Consider the following 22,427-nt stretch of genomic DNA (forward strand, 5'->3'; position numbering starts at 1 on the left):
AAAAAATAGTCCTTTGTGTATTCTTTTATATACATGTCAATATGTTAATAAACTATAAAAGTAATATTGATTCATTTTAGTTCTCATTTTTATAACATTCTTTTTAAAAAGAGGAGAACAAATATTTATAAGTTATATTAGGAGTACTCAGTATGCGCAGAATGCTACTTTTCTTTTAATCTTTATAGTACTTATATAAATATTTAAAGTGCTTCATATTTTTTATTAACATTCAGAAATATTTCTTTTTTTGAATGTGACCATTAAATTTTAATTTTTGACTCATTGTTAGCTAAAGTTAGTTAAAAAATTATAAAAAATTGCTAAGCTAAACTAACCTTAATAGGGGCAGAGTTCGATTACCTTAGCTTTAGCTGATAGTTTTATCCAAGTTCTCGTGAATCTGTTATGATCTGCTTCGATCGCTTTAATGATTTTTTGTTTTTCATCCTGTTTATAATAATTGTGTAATAGAGAAAAGATTATAAATTACATTGCTCAATTTATTTTAAAATACATTATTATTCTTTAAAGGAGTTCTTTTAAAAGAATGATATCTTTTTGATCATGACTATATAAATCTCTAACATTTATGCATATATAATATTTGGAAAATATCATCCTTCTCTAACTCATTTGAAATAAAACATTTAAAGCTGTACTGAGATTCAGCCTTCAGGATTTGTACACAAAGGGTTTATGAAAGGAAATCATGTAAGAGAACTTTAGACATGCGAATGGGCAATCGATACTGATATGAATAAATCACGAACTTATTTAACGTCGACCTTAACCTTTCTGATTTCAATAAAACACTAAAGTCAATTTCTGTAAAACTATTATTGCAAAGTTATACCGGGATATTGAAGTCTATTTACTGTTTTCTATATTTAATACATTTTATATTTATATTTATTATATTTGATACATTTTCTACGTATTTTCTACATAAATACAATAATTGTAATATCTTTTATTTTTTAAACGATAATATAATTTTTTCATTGCATTTTATTCAGTTATCAATTAAAATTATAATTTACGCTTATATTATTGTATTATTATAATTAAATAAAATAATGCCTATATTCAATGAAAGCGAATCATAATATTTCTGTGTGAATTGACGAATCTGATTCTGTAAATTACGTTCCGTTTTTTCGATCTTGAAATACATTATTATGAGCAGAATCAGAATAGATCATTATCAAATCAATATCATTTATTAAATTGATAAGCAATTTAATTTAAAAAAAATATATATTAATATCTAACAGAGAGAGAGAGAGAGAGAGAGAGAGAGAGAGAGAGAGAGAGAGAGAGAGAGAGAAAAAAAGAAAAAATTAATAAAAATCTTAAATCTGAAATAAATTTTTTTTATTGCGGAAAACTTTTTATGTAATGTATCCAATAAACGTTGAAAATTTATACAACGTGCGAAAAATTTATACAACTTGATGAGAAAAACTTTTTATAAAGATTTTTAGCAGTTATTAGAAAAAAGTCGCCGATATCGACAAATTACTTTGTTTTTAGATATAATATTAGATGTAATACAATATTTCTTAAACGAAAAACTTTAAAAATATAAGTACAAATTAAAAAGTGTCTTTTATCAGATAATATAAACAGATTTTATAATATGGTTTGCAATTTTGCAATAATTAATTTTTTTGTAAGATAAGCAAAAAACTGACACAGTAGGTAGTAATGTGTGTTATGCATTCCTATTTTTTTTCTTTTACAGGAATTATCTGTATAATATTTACAAATTAATGTACATAAGATTTTCCAGAATCTTTTCATTTTGTTATAAAACATTTTTATTGAATTATATGCATATAGCTGTATGCTATTGTGCAAGATGCAAATATGTAATGCAATAATTTTTCAAGAGTTTTTCCATGTACAATTGCTTTCAGATCCAATAGAGCTATTTGATACTATAAAGTAACATTATAAAGATTAAATTAGCTCATGGTCTATATATCTATTTTACAGACAAATGACGGTTTACGCTGCATCCCAATTTTAAACTTAAAATCGAATTATGAAAAAACTGAGAAAAAATCATATAAATAAAACTGATTTAAGAAACTACAAGTATTTAAAACGACGTAATAGTATCAATAATATATTTAGTTATTATTATTTAAACTACTCAATTTGCAAAAGAAGATCATAAAAATTTTATTTTCGTATTAATAGTTCATTTTTAGCTGATTTGGTATAGAAATAAGCTACAAATATACGAATTATGAGTTTGTACTTCTTTAATTAGCTAAACAGATTATGATTTTATTAGTATTAATAAATTTATATTAATAAAGTTAGTATTAATAAAGTGCAATAATTAATTTCTGAGAAATAAGGGGATGTCGTTTTAGAAGATCTATATCAGTATCGGTGACTTTTTTCTATTATTTATTTTCCACGCGAGATCTCGTGTGAAAAAAGTTTTAAGAATGCGTACAGGAAGCTAACAGCTGTGATCGATAATCCACATAGCGCTCTTATTGAATGCAGAGATCGATTTATACTGTTTCGCGAATAGATAAATGAATATAGATTGAAAGCAATGTTTTAACATATTTGTTCCAATAGTTATTGATTTGCTTGTATTTCTGTTAGCGATCGATTAAAAAAAAAGTGCAGATTCTTTCATTAAGCGATTAGGTATATCTTAAATAATGTTTGTTATTAGTCTGCGTCCTTAGCCATTATTATATTAGCAAAAATTTAATTAAGAAAAAATATTGTTATACTGCCCGAGGATGATTTTTTTCAGAAATGAGGAGTGGACAAAACAGTATTGTATTCTTTTTATCATTGATATAATCATTTTAACTTAAGATTTTCTATTTAAATAATTTGTTTTTATTTTTTCTCATGGAAAAAGATTTTATGATCATATATTATGTATATATTATGTATAGTTAATACATATTATGTATAGTCAATACATATAGTGTCTTCTAATAATGTATCTAATTAATGATTTCTGATAAAATATATTAAAAATAGATAACTCTTATTTTTGATAACTCTTATTTTATTTAGATAACTCTTATTTTGTTCCTCTTTCATTTTCTTTAGAAATAATAAATAATTCAGTCTATAAGTATCCCTTTTTACAATCCGAATATGATTTCTAAGAAAATTGGAATTTACTGTATATACCTATACGAAAATGATAATACTTTCAAACTTTTTCTCTCTCTCTCTCTCTCTCTTTCTCTCTCTCTCTCTCTCTCTCTCTCTCTCTCTCTCTCTCTCTCTCTATGTGTGTGTTTAAAAGAAATTCGTGATAAAATATGACATATACAAAATACATTTATATGATGACAAAAAAAAGGGAATAAAATCTACATCGAGATAGGAAGACATAATTGATTGTAAGGTTAGCCTTGCAAAGTATCCCCCTCCCCCCTCCCCCCCCCATATGTATCGGTGTACATATGTGATGCCGAAAATAAGTTCGTGTAAAAGAGAAGAGACTGGGTAGACAGGGCCGTTGAAAAGTTTATGTAGCATTTTATATAAAGTTTTTAAATATTTTGACATGTTTTGATATGTTGACACATGATGGATGTGTTCTTTTTTATAAATCAATTATAATTTTTGATTGCGAATACATATTGTGATAAATGTTCTGATTGATATAGGAAATGCAGATGTTAAATTCATTGTGATTACAATCTATGATAGTATACCTATATGCCGTGATATCTAGATTGTTAGAGGATTTTTTTGCCTCATTTAGCCTATTATTTCTGGAAACAGCAACTGTCTATGAGAAAAATAATAGATGCCTACACTTATCTTTTTACATGTTACGTTATTTCTGTGCGAAGAAATATGCATGTGTATGCCTCAGTATTATATGTTGAGTATTATTAGGTATGCGTTTGATGGCATGAGCATTTGCGTGTGCGAACGTGATCTTAGAGATTATAGTAAAAATTATAAGCGCAAATACGTATATTTATTCTGTTGATATTATCTCTTCTGTCATATTGCAGAATCAATCTTCTGTAATATCAACAGAATAAGTATGTCACTGACATGTTTTTTTAAATAGTACATATCAATACTCGTTAAAATATTAGTATACTATATTAGTATAAATACTGTAGTCTTCTAAATTTTTTAAGATTTTTTGCACAGTTGGTGATCAACTGCATTTATGTATTTTTAAATTAAAATTAAGAATAGGTAAACTGTTAAAGAATGTTATTTTTATATATAATCAATTCTAAATTTCTGTTTGTTTTCTGATTGTTCTTTAATAGAATTTAATAATAAATAATACATTAATTTTTATCTAAACGAATTTTATAATGTAATAAATTTCGAAATTATTATAATTTCTTCAAATTATTTTATTTACAAGAAAAAAAAAGTTAAGACAAAAGCAGAAGCAACTGTTGCATATTGTACACACATCAATCGGATACAGTTAATAGTTTAGTTTCTAATGTCATAGTAATAAGTAATAAATATCATAGTAATAAGTATAAGTTTACTAGAACTTATGTACATAGTCACTGACGTTTTCAAATGTCAAGCAGATCTTCTCATAATACTATTTATTCAAATATATATAAGACCGCAAGCAATAGAAAGGCAAAAAACACAAGACTAAAATTCTTGTTTCAATTGCTCAGACAATTATTACCATATTATATTTAATTTCATTAACAATTCAGATTCATTGATAATTCTCTCTCGTTTATTTCAGTCGCTTCGTTTGATGTAATTATATTATATCTACATATATCCGGTTGCATCAATCATAAAGCGTTAATTTTTGTATAGTTTATTTTTGAATATATACATACTATACTATTATTTATATATAGATTAATATATTAGTGATTCATTATTATAATAAAGAGCTTAGGGCAATATTGAACGATATATAGAGAAAAATTTTGTGATATAGATTTGAAGAAGTTTTATCTATAAATAAAAAAAATATTTAAATGATTACGTTAAAAGAAATTTTTTGTAGATCTCTCTTTTATCACAATCATTTAAATATTTACTTAATTTTTGATAATACGAAAAATGTTTCTAAAAAAATAATTGTTTTCAAAGAAACATAATAAAAATTATTTAAAAATAATAATTTATGAAATTACAATTATCAAAATTATTTTATTTTTATCTTCTTAGAACGCGATATAACTCTTTTTCTAAAGCGAAATTTTTCTCATATTATAGTAAAATTGTTAGATAAAAATTAATATTAAGATTTATTCTTTGTAATATACTCTAGAGTCGATAATATCAATTTACTTTTATAAGATATTTAATTTTATGCTTCGGCAACATCTTGTCAGCGAAGTAAATACTGTTTTGAACGACAATAAGAAAGGAGTAGGAATTGTAGAGCTCTTACCAGATCTTTTGCAGGCCGCGAAATATGGTCGCGTCGGTCAGAACGCGCCGATCAATAGGAAGCGGAAGGGCATATGCCCTAGTGGTTTCTTATGTTACGGCGTTTATAAAATCAACATTGGGCATCTTCAATGGGTATTGTGCGACGTTAGCGAGGTGGCTGGTGGAAATTTTGGAGCAAGGTACGTATTTATACGTATTTATACGTTATTAACGTATACATTTGACACGATAAACTATCTTGTTGTACTCGAGATTTTTGTGATCAAGCAATGATATTAACGATCTGATGGGATCATGACGACAATGACGCGACGGTAATGATGGCGACAATGTCGACGATAGCGGCAACGGCGTCGAAACGGAAACGTGACACGCGACGCAAAAGCCGAGAAAACTGACTTGCCATCGGATAGATCGTCGACCCGACGCAGTGGCTCTAGTTACGCGACGACGCACTGCGCCGACGTCAAAACGACGTCGACGATGACATCGTCATCATCGTCAAGGCGACGGCGCACGCCGAGTCTTCTCTCGTGTATTTGTATTTGGTAAATCGATTTCTCGAATCGAACAGACGTAACAAGATGTAGAATATACAGAAGGTATGTGAAAAGAATTGCTCGTTTTATGCTAATATAATATTTCAACCAATCTTATATAGTATAATTATCTATGGTAAAACTCTTACTTTTAAGGTGGAAAATATAAAGATGTTGTATAAATTAATTAGATAGTGGATATATATTTAAAAATATAGTAAATTTTTATATATTTTATATATTTTATTATATAAATTATTTAGTTTAAGTATAAATTATTAAACATATTGTTAACATGTTTTCTTTAAAAAAACAGGACATTATTTATAAAGACTCGATATAGAAATTCTATATGTTAGTGTTTATCTCAAAACAAATTTTATACATATATATTTAATCTTCAATTTTGAGTTATACATATGATTTCATAACCTAACTATTTATTATGAAAATTAAAAATAGTAAAAATTTTTTAACAGGACTCTTAAAAACAATGTAATAAAGTAAAAGGTTAATAAGAGCAACAATAAATTCTCACAATTAGATCAACGCAAATGTATTCATTATAAAAACTTAGACGATCGGAATACAATGCATTGTTCTTATTATTGTATCTTTTACTTTATTACATTATGAAAATTGTAAGAAACAAAAAATAAACAACAAAACAGCAAATAATAATATTAATTTAAATAAACTTTGTTTTTTTATATTCATAGTATAAATAATCTCCAACCAATAGTTGAGAAATTGTACAAAATTATATAGATTATCAATACTAATACTAATCAATCAATACTTGTCTTTATGTTAAGATCTTTTACAATTAATCTCCAATGTGATTCATTAAAGTATCTATATAATAGTGCTGCACTACCGTGTCTTTAGATAAATATTCTATTGTTATAATAGATATATTTTTTTTATGTACTTAAGAATATTTCCTTTTTTTTGTTGACATTCTGCTAATTCTGTTTACGACAAATTTAGAATATATTATAAAAGTCACATTTTATCGAATCCGTACGGATATCATCAGTACGCAATAACTGGCATCATTTTGGATCTGAGAGCACGGAGCACATTAACCTAAGCCTACATTACTTGGAGCAAATCATATAGTATCTCTAGGTCAGGAGGGCGCAGGTCACACTCCTTACATAAATGCTGCAAATTCTTTTTTATCAAATATTTATAAATATACTGTATTATGTGATCATATTAATCTATGATGATACATTTCAGATAATATTTATGTTGCATAAGATATCTAAAAGATATCTTTTAGACGCCTTATGTCTAAAAAATGTCTAAAAGAAAAAAAATGTCTTTTAGATATCTTATGCAACATAAATGTTATCTGAGATTATTTCAACAATCGTAATTAAATTTATAGACTATAAGAAAAACTTTTTTATTACTAATAAAATAATTTGTATTTTATTATAATCTTTGCTAAATATACAGGATGCGTCATCAAAAACCGGACAAATTTCAATTTAAATTTTCCGCTATATTGTGCTTCCGCATAGAGGTTTATTGTTGACATTCGAAAAAGCCTGATGCTTTTAATAAACAGTCATATTTTCAAAATAGTCGCGATGTTGAAACTAAGTGCGGAGTATAATCAAAGAGCCGCGATCATCGAAAGCCTTTGCCTAGGCGCTCAGCAACGGAAATAATTCGGTTCTTTAGATACCTAAGATCAACATTTATGATGTTGGCAAAATATAGTTTTAAATGCAGTTTTAAAACAATCCAACGAAGATTTTAATATGCCAGCGAGGAAGAGTCATTCGAAAGAACGCACCGCGAGGATTCCTGCAGTCGTTGAAAGGACTCAAGCATTGATTTCGGAAGATCCAGGATAATCGTTGCGAAAATTAGCATCGATTGTTGGAGCCAACAATGCGTCGAATTGCCGAGGAGAACCTTCGATACAAATTGTACATATTAAAGATGACAGATGCTCTTTGAGGCTGCCAAGACAAACCGAGTTGCTCGCCTCGGCTCTCATTCTGGCCTCCCAACAGCTCAGATTTAAATTCTTACGGATGGAGCGTAGTTGAAAGAGTCACAAACAAGTCACAAACAAGTCTCGACATCCCAAGGTGCCATCATTAAGGATCGCTATTGAGGCAGCATTCGTCGGCATGGACATGCTACATTACAGTGTGCGTGCGAACGCTTCAGGCCGAGAATAGAGGTCGTCATTCAAGTTAATGGGGGATATCGAATAATTATGCTCTACATGGATCCTCCAAGTGCCTCCAAAAGGACTTTTTGTAATATTTAATTTTTCATTAAAAACATTTTGTTTAAAGAAATTGTTCGATTTGTTCGGCTTTTGGTGTCGCATCCTGTAAATCATATAAATTATAACATATAAGAATAACTAAAAATAACATATAACTTCTACAGCATAGACTTCCGACGGATATTCTAAAGACATCTAGACGATGCCTCTATACAGGATAGTCCACTTAAATCGAATATCTTGAATGTTTCATTTATTTTTGATAATACAAAAAATGTTTCAAACGAAAATGAAACGAGAAAGACATATTTTAGTCATATTGTTTTTTTCTAAATGGAGGCATCAAAAAGATATGAATTATTTTGCATATAAAAGTATTAGTAATATCAAAACACCAATAATTTACGAGATATTTTACACTTTATTCTGGCATATATTGACATAAAATGTTAAATAACTTGTATTAACTTAATTATTGTATTAATTATTGTATTAACTTTATTAAGGTACGATTGATAATCGTACTTTAATACTTTTACGAACAGAAGAATGAGATGAATCAGTTGATGGAAAGAAAACACATAGTTTAAAATATAAAATATCTCAACTATTGATTTTTTAATATTACCATCTTAATGCTTTTATATATAGAATAATTAGAGGAATCATATTGTGTAAAAAAAATCATACAATTCCATTTTAAAAAGTGGAGATAACTTTCATATTTTTTTGACCTCCACCTAAAAAAAACCAATATGATCAAAATACATCCCCCCGAAACCCTTTCACTTTCACTGAAACATTTTTTTATATATCATCAAAAATAAGCGAGATGATCGATTTAACTGGTCCACCCTATATATGTCCTCTAAACGTTCTTTGGATATCCCACGAATAAAATATGCTGTGGAATGTTACTATATAATGTATTTTGATTATTTTTCATTGTATAATAAATATTCATGCTTAATTATACGTACCTATTATTTGAATTTGTTGTTATTACTTGATTCATATCAGCAGACGTTAAAAAAGGGTTCTGTATTATCTTTGTTAAAACAATAGAACACCAACAAAACGTATGAGATATAAATAAAAACATAAATATTTGGTATAATATTACAAATAACATGCACATGTAGAATACTTATTATTATTTCCACAGCTATGAAAATGAATTTTACACGTTTATTTGAATTTGCAAATGGAATGTATAGGTAACATATTAATTAGCATAGTAATTAGCAAACATGAATATCTAACAAGTTGTAATATAAGTTGTTCAGATAGCAGGTAATATTGCGTAAATATTGCAGTAATATTGTAATGTATCCGAAAAATTATGTATTGTATTATAGTAAAATATTACAAAAATATTACTGATATACTACAAACAATATAGAAATATTATAGTAACATTGTCGCAATATAACATCCTAATAGCTAGATAACTCCATGATTGACATCTATTGACATTAGAGACATCAAATTAAGACATAATTAAAATATCATAAAATAATACATATATATAAATAGAAGTATGTACACCTAAGGATTTCGATTCTTTCTTTCGAAAATTTTCACAAATGATGAGAAATGATCAGTTTTCTACATTAATGCTCATAGTCCGTGCGCGATTAATGACATGACTAAATCTTATGTCCACTTACAACTAAATTTAACAAAAAAGGCAAAATAACTTAAATTTTTGGAAATTTTAAAAAAGTAAACGAAGGAAAAAAAGTCCTTGGATGTACATTAATTAAAACATTAATTAATATTATAAAATGAAACACACATCCCAGCAAACACAGCTATATCTCATACATTTTAATGTTTTGATTCGTAACAGTTATGTCAAAAGTTACGTGAATTTATGGAGAATGTTCTCAAATTTGTTGTCCCATTTTACTTATAGTAGTTATATAACAGTGATATGATTTAAATACGATATGGCTACATGATTGATACATAATACTTATGTATTAAGATGAAATGCATATGTAACATTTCTGCAATGCAAAATTTGTCACTGTCACATTATGAATGGATGAAAATGAAATTGTTACTTATTTCTTACTTATTGACATTGACTTGGTTTCTTTGAAGAAGTTTTTTGGTTATTTCTTGCTATTAGAATTAAAAAAAAATAGTTTATATAGTTTTGCAACTTTTTTAAAATGAAAAATACATTTTTACGTAACAAAAAATTTTCTTAAATAAAAACTATTTTTTATGTAATAAAAAGATTACGATTATATCTTAACAAAAAAAAATTTTTTTTTATTAGTTACTTTTATTTTTTTCAATTTATTACTTATTGTTTCGCATATTTATATTGTTGTCTTATTAACTATAATTAATTATTGAAAAACGCATCACATCGCCGTCAAGATTTGAATGATCTCTAGAAGTAGCCTAATAATATTTAATTTGTAATCGAGTCATTCCCAGCGTTATTTATACCTTATTGTTTATACCATTCTTATATTAATTTCGTGCCTCTGCTGACAATTTAATATTTGAGGAGATTACATAGAAACCAAATAATACGCTGGTATTTATTCACTTATTGTTAGGAAATGAGGTGATAATAATCTATGTTAAATACTTATCCTTTATATATATTTTTATACATATTTTTATATCTAAAGCAAAAATCGATATATAACACAATCAAATATATTATCTAACTGCATAAAAATATTTAATAATAAGAATTAATTCGCAATAGTACTTACTGATTGTTTACTCGATTGTTGTTTCCTTCAATTTATCACATATTATTATAATATTGTTCCTTGATTTGTTTATATAACAAATTCTTACAATACTTCTCTCAATTCTTCAAAACAAATGTAATCACTGTGAAAAAAATGACATACCATCTTGATTAAAAAGTTCCCGGAATTACCACCAGGTGATGCTCTGAGTCAGCTGATTTGAGTTCTGTTTTTTTTGGTTAGGTTGTCACATCTATCATTGACATTCCCACCACATTTTATCACCATAGCTTGACATTTGTAAAAGTTACGCCGTCTTGTTTGGCTATAATTATTTCAATGTTGTGATTTGCATGGTGTAGTAATCAAACGTGCATCAGGTATAACTTTTTTTCCTACAAAGTATAGATTATTGTTTTAATCTTTAGCAACATTGTGAATGCAAACAACAATATTTCTTTTCAATAAAACGCAGTTATTTCTGTTATCGTCTCAATTTAAATAAGACAAATCTCTAATATAAATTTAATAATATCTTTATAGTGATGTTTACTCTAATAGATCATCTTTGTGATTCTTCTCAAGAAATTTTTTGTCACTTCGGAACGGCTGATACAAAAATTTAATTTGTAAAGTCTTTTTAACAATATGTTTAAAAAAATCATTAATATGATTTAACTTTTCGTACCCAGCAAACACAAATATAATTATTACAAATATATAATTATTTCTATTATATATAATATAACGAAATATATGATTATATAACAGATTCTAGCTGTTTTCCAGGCTAGGATACAGAACATTATATTCCACTGTGTAAGATACTTATTGAAACACAGTTTAGTTTCAGTGTAACATCAGAATGCATTGTAATCTTTCATTCTTATAATTATATTTAGAGTATTAAAATAGACTTATGATTTTTATTTAGACTTAAGTTATAATTTTTTCAGAATTGACGATTTTTGATTTTGGTTTTATTGCAAAATAAATACGGCTATCAAATAGCTTTTTGAAAAGTTGGTAACATTGATATATATGTTACACGCTTGCACTTAGCTTTTTACAATGTCGAGCAATGTAATATTGTGTTATAGTCGGTGTAAAGGAAGAATAAGAGAATGATGATACAATTAGAAATATTGTAAATATATTTGTATTCACAGGACGGGTTTTGTAGCATCGGCCATACATCCCCATGTATCCCTAGTATCCTGTGTCGCATGCATGCATAACTGGTTCTCATGACGGTTCTCATGAGCCCCTATAGCTAGCTTATAACTACCTAACATTCCCCTATTTTTCTAAAATCCTAAAGCTACAGATTTAATCTGCTGGGTTGTTTTATTATTTTGCCGTTTCTGGCTTTGGAATTTCGCAAATTCTGGTCCGCTTATTCATTATGTTTGACACTTACCTCCGTGTCGTTACACATTGAATCGCTGCTTGATACTGTGTTATATTCTGACTCCGCCTCACTATTTATATTATCATTTTCACCTAGCTACTCTCTTCTTTCGCCTCACTGTCTATTTCAATATAATGTTTACTCGATTTCGATTCTACATCATTCCCCGAAAGTTTAAGCAGACAGTGGTTCTCGGTAATTTTGTGTTTCTTGTGTGTTTCGTATTCTTATGAATATTCTATTACTAATATATTCTGAACCACTGTCTGTTTTTACAACATAGGTGTATAAGCTTAAATCTGCTGTTTGCTCATAGGTGGCATTAGTGAGCGTACAAAGCTAATCTGGGCACACAACACACTTTTTTTATGTGTTTGACATCTGTCAACATTAATCAGTGTACATCATCATCAATTTCATACAACAACATACATTTTTTCATTTGTAATCATATCTAGTTTTTTGATAAAAAAAAAGCATATGCGGGAAGCTTTGCTTTTCTGTTTCAATTTGAAGAAATCGGCTGTCGAATCGCATCGAATGCTTGTAGAGGTCTATGGCGATAATGCTTTATTGGAAACAACGTGCAGAGGTTTCGCTGGTTCAATGACGACAATTTTGACCTGAGTGACAAGAAGCGTGAAAATCGGCCCAGGAAGGTTGAGGACTGTCAATTGCAGGCTCTTTTGGATGAGGACGATACCCAATCGCAAAAAATGCTTGCCGAGCAATTTTCTCAAGCAGCCATTTCCATGCGGCTACATGCCATGGGGAAGATTCAAAAGATTGGAAAATGGATGCCGCATGAACTGAACGATAGACAGATGGAGCGATGCCAAAACACAAGTCAAATTCTGCTTGACAGACAAAAAAGAAAGTCGTTCCTGCATCGGATTGTGATAGGCAATGAAAAGTGGATCTATTTTCAGAATCCTAAACGCAAGAAATCTTGGATTGATTCCGCTCAACCATCAACATCTTCCTCAAGACTAAATCGCTTCGGACGGAAGACGATGCTGTGAGTTTGGTGGAATCAGGAGGGTGTCATCTACTATGAGCTGTTAAAACCTGGTGAAACTGTTAATGCTCACCGCTACCACCAACAATGATGAAATTGACTGATGAAATTGCACCGTGCTCTGCGTGAAAAAAGGCCGCATTATGGAAAAAGACATGAAGCTGATTTTCCTCCAACAACGCACCATCGCACACGTCGACAATGGGAAGTGCTATCCCATCCCGCTTGTTCACCAGACTTGGCATCTTCTGACTATCACTTGTTTTTGTCGATGGGCCACGCGCTCGCTGAGCGGCACTTCGATTCTTACGAAGACGTCCGAAAATGGCTTGATGAATGGTTTACCTCGAAAGATGAGGAATTTTTTTGGCGTGGTATACACAAATTGCCTGAAAAATGAAAAATGTATAGTTAACGAGGGCACTTTGAATAATTTGTTTTTGCTTCCTAGGAAAAAAAAATTTTTCTGACTAAAAAACAGCGAATTTAAGCTTATACACCCTATATTGTATAAAATATGCAAACCTAATATTGTGAACGGATAATATAGATTATAAAAGTATTGTTAATTAAATGATTAAGCATTTTGCAATAATAATGGACAAAAATAAAATTAATAGCGATTCAAATTGGACTAAGTGCGCACTGATGCACATTAAAACCGCCATACACAAAATAACATAAATATATGTTTATAAATAAACATAAAGATCGATTAAATCATGAAATACACAATATATTTTTTATTATACTATTAGATAAAATATGTATTTAATAATTCGAGATATTTGTATTTTATTTTTATACTAAAATTAAATCATTGTACAGCTTTAAGATGCATCAGTGCTTCCAGTCGAATTCGCCATAATGCTTATTATATGAAGGAAAAAATGCTTTTGACACAGTTTATTTCCAAAAAAGAAGTTATCGAAAATAATTATCTATGCGACAGATCTAAATTAAAAGCTCGGAAGTAAAAAGATTGGTGTGACAAAAGAAATTTGGAGGTTTGCTTGGTTATGAAAACTGCACTTCTTCCTCAAGGAAACTTATAACCTCCCTTGAGGAAAGAAAGTTAATAAGACTTCTTATTTGATCAAGAAAAGTTTATGAAATGAGGAATAAGGAAATCTCATTCCTCAAAGAAGGATTATGAATACGGGCATTAATGCAAGACACAGTGTTATACCAGGTATGTAAATATGAAACCGGAATTTATCAATAGATGGCCATAGCTGTCAATGTAGTTGCCGTCAGACAGTGCCATTGACGCTATTTCCATGTTCTGACATCTGACAAAGATTTTCAACTCACAACAATACAAGTTTCATACAACAGTATAGTTTGTAATATCATTGAACATGTCGAATTTTATGCCTGGAAACTACGATTTGCAGATCGCATTGATTTTCTGTTACCATTTGAAGAAAACTGTTGCAGAATCGCATCGAATGCTTGTCGAAGTTTACGGTGAGCATGCTCTTGATAAATTACAGTGTTTTGAGTGGTTTAAAAAATTCAAAAGTGGCGATTTTGACGAGAAAGAAGACGAAAAACGTGGAAAACCACCGAAAAAGTTTGAAGACAGCGAATTGCAAGCATTGTTGGATGAGGATGATGCTCAAACTCAACAACAACTCGCGGATCAATTGAATGTGACACGAAAAGCCGTCTCCATACGTTTGAAATTCATGGGAAAGATCCAGAAAATGGAAAAATGGGTTCCACATGAATAAAAGACAGCAGGAAAACCGAAAAACCACTTGCGAAATGCTGCTCGCCAGGTACAAAAGAAAGTCATCGAATTGTGACTGGCGAAAAAAAGTGGATATATTTTGAGAATCTTAAGCGTAAAAGATCATGGGTAACTCCAGGCGAACCGACATCGACTGCAAGGCCAAATCGTTATGGACGGAAGACAATGCTCTGTGTTTGGTGGGATCAGAAAGGTGTGATCTATTATGAGCTGCTAAAATCTGGCGAAATCGTTAATACTGAACGCTACCGACAACAAATGATTCAACAATTTGAATCAAGCTTTGTGTGAAAAACGACTGGAATATCAAAAAAGGCAACACAAAATGATTTTGCTTCATGATAATGCACCATCACACACAGCAAAACTGGTCAAAGAAACGATTGAGGCATTTGGTTGGGAAATACTTTCGCATGCGGCTTACTCACGAGACTTAACTCTGTCCGATTATCACTTATTTGCATCGATGGGACACGCACTTGCTCAGCAGCGCTTCACTTCTTACGAAGATGTACGAAAATGATTAGATGACTGATTTGGCTCAAAAGAGTAACAATTTTTTTGGCATTCACAAATTGTCAAACAGGTGGAAAAAATGTATAGCTACTGATGGGCAATATTTCGAATAAAATATTTTTTATCATTTTCATGCAATAAACGTGTATTTTCTATAAAAAAATTCCGGTTTCATATTTACATACTATGTCATTGGAATGAAATTGTCATTGGAATGTCATTGGAATGAAAGTCATCGAATTGTGACTGGCGAAAAAAAGTGGATATATTTTGAGAATCTTAAGCGTAAAAGATCATGGGTAACTCCAGGCGAACCGACATCGACTGCAAGGCCAAATCGTTATGGACGGAAGACAATGCTCTGTGTTTGGTGGGATCAGAAAGGTGTGATCTATTATGAGCTGCTAAAATCTGGCGAAATCGTTAATACTGAACGCTACCGACAACAAATGATTCAACAATTTGAATCAAGCTTTGTGTGAAAAACGACTGGAATATCAAAAAAGGCAACACAAAATGATTTTGCTTCATGATAATGCACCATCACACACAGCAAAACTGGTCAAAGAAACGATTGTTCATTGGAAAACATCCAACATGACGTGTAAATAACATTTTACGTCCACGTTAATTGTAATTTCTCGCTCACGAATCATTACAGTTACATGATATAAATATAACATGTAACTTAATGTTAACTTAATGTTATATAATAGTTATATAAAAGTTTGATAATTTGCTACGTTATTGTTATAAAACTAGGTGTGACTGTTACGTTGCTATATATTAATCTAAATTAATTTAAAGTTTTTTGCACATACAATTCCCAGAAAAAATCTTGAAATTAATTTTAAAGTAAAGATAAACGGAATAGTTTGCTTTAGAATTAATTCAAACACCTTCTATGAGATTAGTAATTGCAAAATACATTCTCTAAAAATTGTTTTTGCGTGAATATAAAAGACATATGTAATAATTGATTTTAATTCATTTATTTATAAACTTAATAGTTTGCACATAAATACATGTATATCAATAAATATTATTATTTGTAAATATCATTGATTGTGAGTATTTGAAATATTTAATAATCGTAATATTCATAAATTATACTTTTATGATACTTGTTGAGCCTCCTCACTTCCGATGTTGATAAAATTAGGTTCATTCGACGCGTTTTTGCATAAAATGAATCTGACAGAAAAACATGTCACTCAGGGTATCGATCATGAAACTTTGCAACAATGCATCCCCAAAGAAACCGTATTGTATTCGGCGCCAACATCCTGCCGGATGCCGCCGCAAGTGACGGTCACTTGTGAGCGGTGAGAGCGCGATGAGCTCGGAAATTTAAAGCATAATTCACAGATTACAGCCATTCGGCAAGAAGCCGAGAGCGATCACGGACAACCGAACTGTGCGCCTTTCGTTCATAAATCAGCGAAAATCGGTGTAACAATACGAGCGGAAGCAACAATCCAATAAAAGCCGTGCTTGTAGCATGAGATTTTTTTTCTTCTTGTTTCGCCGTTTTTTCCGACCACCAGTTCTTAAACCGATCCGCAATGCGATCCGGGTACAGCGTACTCTGCCTCCATCGAGCGTTTTCGACAATCGACTGCATCCTCGTCGGTCTAAGCACCAGACTAAGGTTCTCAGCCTCTGCCGAGCGTTCTCGGTCGCCGACAGCCGAGCCTACTCGCATCGCATCCCTCGCCTCACGAACATACGTCCTGCGCGCCGCGTCTGTGTCGCGACAAGCAGCTATTGGTTATACCGCGATCGCGAATATGTGAATCGGGATGCCTCCCATTCCGCCCGCATTCAGCATCGCGTTATTCCGACACGGCCACCGAACCTGCGAACCTAAACACGCACTCACATGCGCGCGCGCGCGCACACACGCATATATTACGTTTCTGCAAATTTATTATAAACTTTTGTACTATATAAATTTAAATATAAAAAAATTAGAAATAAGAGGATAAATGTAACATACAATGAATACAAATAAAATATGACTTTATAATTAATTATGTTTTTATATTTTATAGGCGTGTTCCGACCCATACAGCATAAAAATTGCAACAATATTTCATTGTAAAATTGCAACATTGCAAAAATATTGCGAAATATTGCTGTAATATTTCAGTAACATTGCAGCAACGTAAAAATAAAATGTCCGTTTTAAAAATATACATAATGTTGTTGCAGCAATATTACAACATAATATATATGCAATATTAGATTTTGCGCACAATGGAGGAATACTTGCAGTATTATTGCAGAAACATTATAATAATGCAGCAACATTGTTGTAATATTACAATGTTATTGCAATATTTATTATAAGATTTTGTGCTATATAAATTTAAATATAAAAAATTCGAAGTAGGAGTTAAATGTAACATACAATGAATATAAATAAAATATGACTTCATAATTAATTATGTCTTTATATTTTATAGGCGTGTTCCGATATACACTGTCAGTACTGAAAATCTACAGTATATGTAACGTGAACTATAAATTTTCAGTATTGGCTGTGCATATAAGAACACGCCTATAAAATATAAAGACATTTACAATTAATTATTATATTTTATTTGTATTCATTGTATGTTATATTTAACTCTTACTTCTAATTTTTTATACGTCTAATTTTGTATCTTATATCTTATTATTATGTCCATTGTGCATTATATTTAATCCTTACTTCTAATTGTTTTATGTCTATAAATTATAGGCGCAATTTCTATAAATTATAGACATTGACTACATTTATATCTTATGCTCGTTTCCACTAATGTAGATTAACTTTAATCTCGGTTAATTTTAATCTCAGTTCAATTTAATCTCTTTGTCTTTTTCTAATCTTTAGAACTAGAAAAAGACGATAAATTGAATTGAGATTAAAATTAATTTATATTGGTAGAAATGAACATTAATCGGATTTAATAATATTCGTAATTAGAAACTAACTATTCATTCCATTTTTCAGAGGAATATAGTTATGACATTAGTCAGTTTAACAACATAAAATAAAAAGCAGGCAATTAAGAGTCTTAAAACGCGGTAATTGGTGTGCATATACAAATATATTTTGACAATGTCTACTGATCTATTACATAAAATAAAATAAATAATTGAATGTTTCGACTGTATTCAAGCCATCTTCAGCAGTTTCCGATCATAGAAAAATTGTTCACATTCGCATGTTCAACAGTGTAGTAGCAATACGTGTGCAATAAGTAAGTCTACTGTGTAAACTTTTTAACTTCTTGACAAGATCATAACTATTATTGATGTGACTTCGCGATTGTGGTATACTTTTGGCAATTAATTCGTATAAATACATTACACATGTATAAAGTGGACTGTTAATAGATGATACAATAATTCTAAACGTACAATTCACTTTGTGTACACCATAGACTTTTGGAACATCATCATTACAAAAAACCGATTTATATATAGATTCCGAGATTTAGTTCGATCTTTCCATCTCTTTTCCATTTTGTCAGTAACTCTTTAAGTTTGGTCATTTTTTTAATCGGATCTTTGTTAACTAAAGTATATGCTGACCCCGTTTCAGATTAGCGCCTGTATCAACTCTTACACTTGTTACTTTATTAATTTGCAAATATTGATAATTTGTTTCTCTGAAATGAATCGAAGAGTGACCAACTATTACATTTTATTCCTTTCCTTTTGACAAAAAAAATTATTTGGATCACTCTTGTTACTTCTAATTGTCAAAATTAATATTATATTCTACTGGTTAACTACTGTATGTGTACGCACAAATTGCATCAATTCGGTGAGTGTCAATCTGTGTGCTTATCGGTTCCTTTTTAATAAATAATTTCATATATATCTATGACATTCTTATTCTTATAGTTTCATTTTATAAGAAATCTTGTTTCTTCTGGCCTATAAACTACTGGGATGAAGCTAAAGAACCTCTTTGTGATGTTGGATGATTGATACCATGGTTCACTGAGAGAAAGGATTTTGTTAATTTAACAAGCTATACCTTTAATCAGTGCTCGGTAAATATGTGACAACAAATTTTGTTGTTGTGATTGCTACTAGTCTGCTATACCAATTATTAGTAACAGAAGCAAACTATATAAAATCTAACCTATTTTTTGGATAGACTTTAAATTCTTATATAGATGTCGTGGAGTCTTAAATCGTAGAAAACCGACCAAGCATAGTCTAATATAGGGAAAATACTTGACTAGACTAAGTTAATTTCTTACGATTTGAGATCTTGCAACCGTTTACGACTTATATAAATATATATATATATGAGTCTCTTATTTGCTAGCGAGATACTATTGATTATTTGTTACATTGACGAATTAATTTGCAATCGTAATAAATAGATCATTTTTTTTTAAACAAATACATCAAATCACATTTACTTTCTCTTGATTTGTTCCTATAACAAAGTAATTTCTCTCAGTATTGCACTACTTGTGCTGAATTAGAATTGTATTGATACCGTTGAGAATGATTTGAAGTAAATAGAAACACATACGGATTTTATACCAACTTTTTATATTTTATACTTTACATTAAAAATGGACATATAAATATTTCCATTATTAGATATATTTGCGCACCGATTACTGCGCGGACTCCCTTTGCATTTTAGTCTTTACATTGAATTATAATAAATAAACATATTAATCATAGATTAATTCCTTTTTTGCTCAGTGAGCGGTTTTCTGCTGCTGAACAGCCAATACTGCTTAAATATTATCTAAACTACTGAATATAATTTCGATATAGACAATAAAATAATATAATAATCTCTAAATGCATTAATTATTGTTCTTACGTATCACATCGCTTATTTCTTATGTGATGGAATAGATCGGCGGCTAGTAATTCAATTTAATCCAAGTAAAATAATGTGCAGATTTTTAACGATGTGAACTAAGTATTATGTGAGCGTAGATAGAAATACTTAATAAATTAATAATAAAAATTAATAATAAAAATTTAATAATAAAAATGAGTTTAAAAATTTAATAATAAAAATAAAATGAGTTTAAAGTCATATAACAATTGCAAGTCTAAAATTCTAGTTTGATTGTAAAAAATGAAACACTTAAAGTTAAAAACCTGAACAATTGCAAATCTAAAATTCTAATTTGATTTAAAAAAATGAAATATTTGAAGTTAAATACTTGAATAGGTTGTACATTGTTGTGTAAAATTATATGTATTTTGTAATAATTATGTAATCTTTTTGGCAGCCTTGCTGATAAGAACTCACTTAACTTAATTTATAATTTATAATGTACGATGACGTTACAATAATATGTAAAGAAACAGAGGAAAATATGTGAAATGAGGAGAAAAGATTAGAGAGGATAAAAAACATTAGGAAGAGGATAACGACTGAAGAATAGGAAAATATGTATCCGATTATGATCGCTTTGTTTATTCAATTCCTGCGATTGTCTTTTTATGTAAACAATCTCGAAATTAATCGTTTATTATACGTTTATTATTCTCCGTCTAAAATTGCTATAATTAAGTGATGATCTGAAATGACTGGTAAAAATCTTGTTTTTTTATTGATATCGGAAAGATATTTGTTTACTCCGATTCGAAGTCTTCGTTTGATTTGTCCAATATACGCGGCCTCACAATCTTATCACGAAATTTTATAGATTACATCTGGTTTAACATTATATCAAAATGGTCTTTGTCCCTTTCAATCAATCTCTTTAAGGTATTTGAAATGGAAAATACTGTTTTTCGATTGATATTTGATGCAATTGGAAAACTTTCTGAGATGGATGGATGGATTTAACATATGATACTGTGAAAAACCGATTGTTAATGTTATTATGTTCTCGCTTACTTTTTAATTTATGATAGTGATATTTTAGTGATATTTTCTAGTTTTTTGTTGCTAACAAAATAAAAAGGAGCGGATAACTTTTATTCAGCAAAACAGAGAGAAAGCTTTTAGCTTTTTTTTTGGAACTGTGGGATAAAAATAATCTTTTCTCCCTTTCCATTTCACATATTTTCCCCTTTTAGATATTATTGTAACGTCATCGTACAATACATGGTTAAGCAAGTTCTCTGAGTTTTCATTAGCAAAACTGCCAAAAAGATTAAATTACACAATTGTTACAAAACACATATAATTTTACATAACAATGGCCTATTCAGGTATTTAGCTTCAAATGTTTCATTTTTTACAATCAAACTAGAATTTTAGATTTGCAATTGTTCAGATTTTTAATTGTTTCATTTTTTACAATCGAACTAGAATTTTAAACTTGCAATTGTTATATGACTTTAAACTCATTTTTATTATTAAAACGTATTTATTAATTTATTAGGGATTTCTATCCACGCTCACATATACTTGGTTAGAAATTTGCACATTATTTTACTTGTATTGATCATTGAATTGAATTACTGGTCGCCGATGTGTTCCATTGCATAAGAAGAACTGCGAATGATATGTACGCGTAAAACAATAATGCATTCAGGGATTATTATATTATCTTATTGTCCATATCGAAATTGTAATCGAGTTTAACGTTTTAGGCCATATTTAAATATTGTGAATGATTCGATAGTGATTGAAACATTTGTTTTTATATGTATAATATGAGATTTAGTATATATCTAGTATTATCTTAGTATATATTAGTATTAAACATCTAGTTTTGCTCGTGGCTCTTGTTTATTATCTAATTATTTATTTATCTAATTTAATTACTATCTATATTTAATTACTTTTGTATTATTTTGTATTACTTT

At 29.4% G+C, this 22,427-nt stretch overlaps 1 protein-coding gene across 1 annotated transcript in view; it reads left to right on the forward strand.

Annotated features, from left to right (window-relative positions):
* LOC108687318 overlaps positions 1-22,427 on the forward strand; it is a 49,691-nt gene that overhangs the window by 9,336 nt on the left and 17,928 nt on the right. The window contains exon 2 of the mRNA XM_018193054.1: positions 5,346-5,585. Within this exon, the coding sequence (XP_018048543.1) occupies positions 5,346-5,585 (240 nt within the window). The remainder of the gene's footprint in view (positions 1-5,345; positions 5,586-22,427) is intronic.

The sequence above is a fragment of the Atta colombica genome, unplaced genomic scaffold (assembly GCF_001594045.1).
Source record: "Atta colombica isolate Treedump-2 unplaced genomic scaffold, Acol1.0 scaffold1, whole genome shotgun sequence".
NCBI classification, from domain to species: domain Eukaryota; kingdom Metazoa; phylum Arthropoda; class Insecta; order Hymenoptera; family Formicidae; genus Atta; species Atta colombica.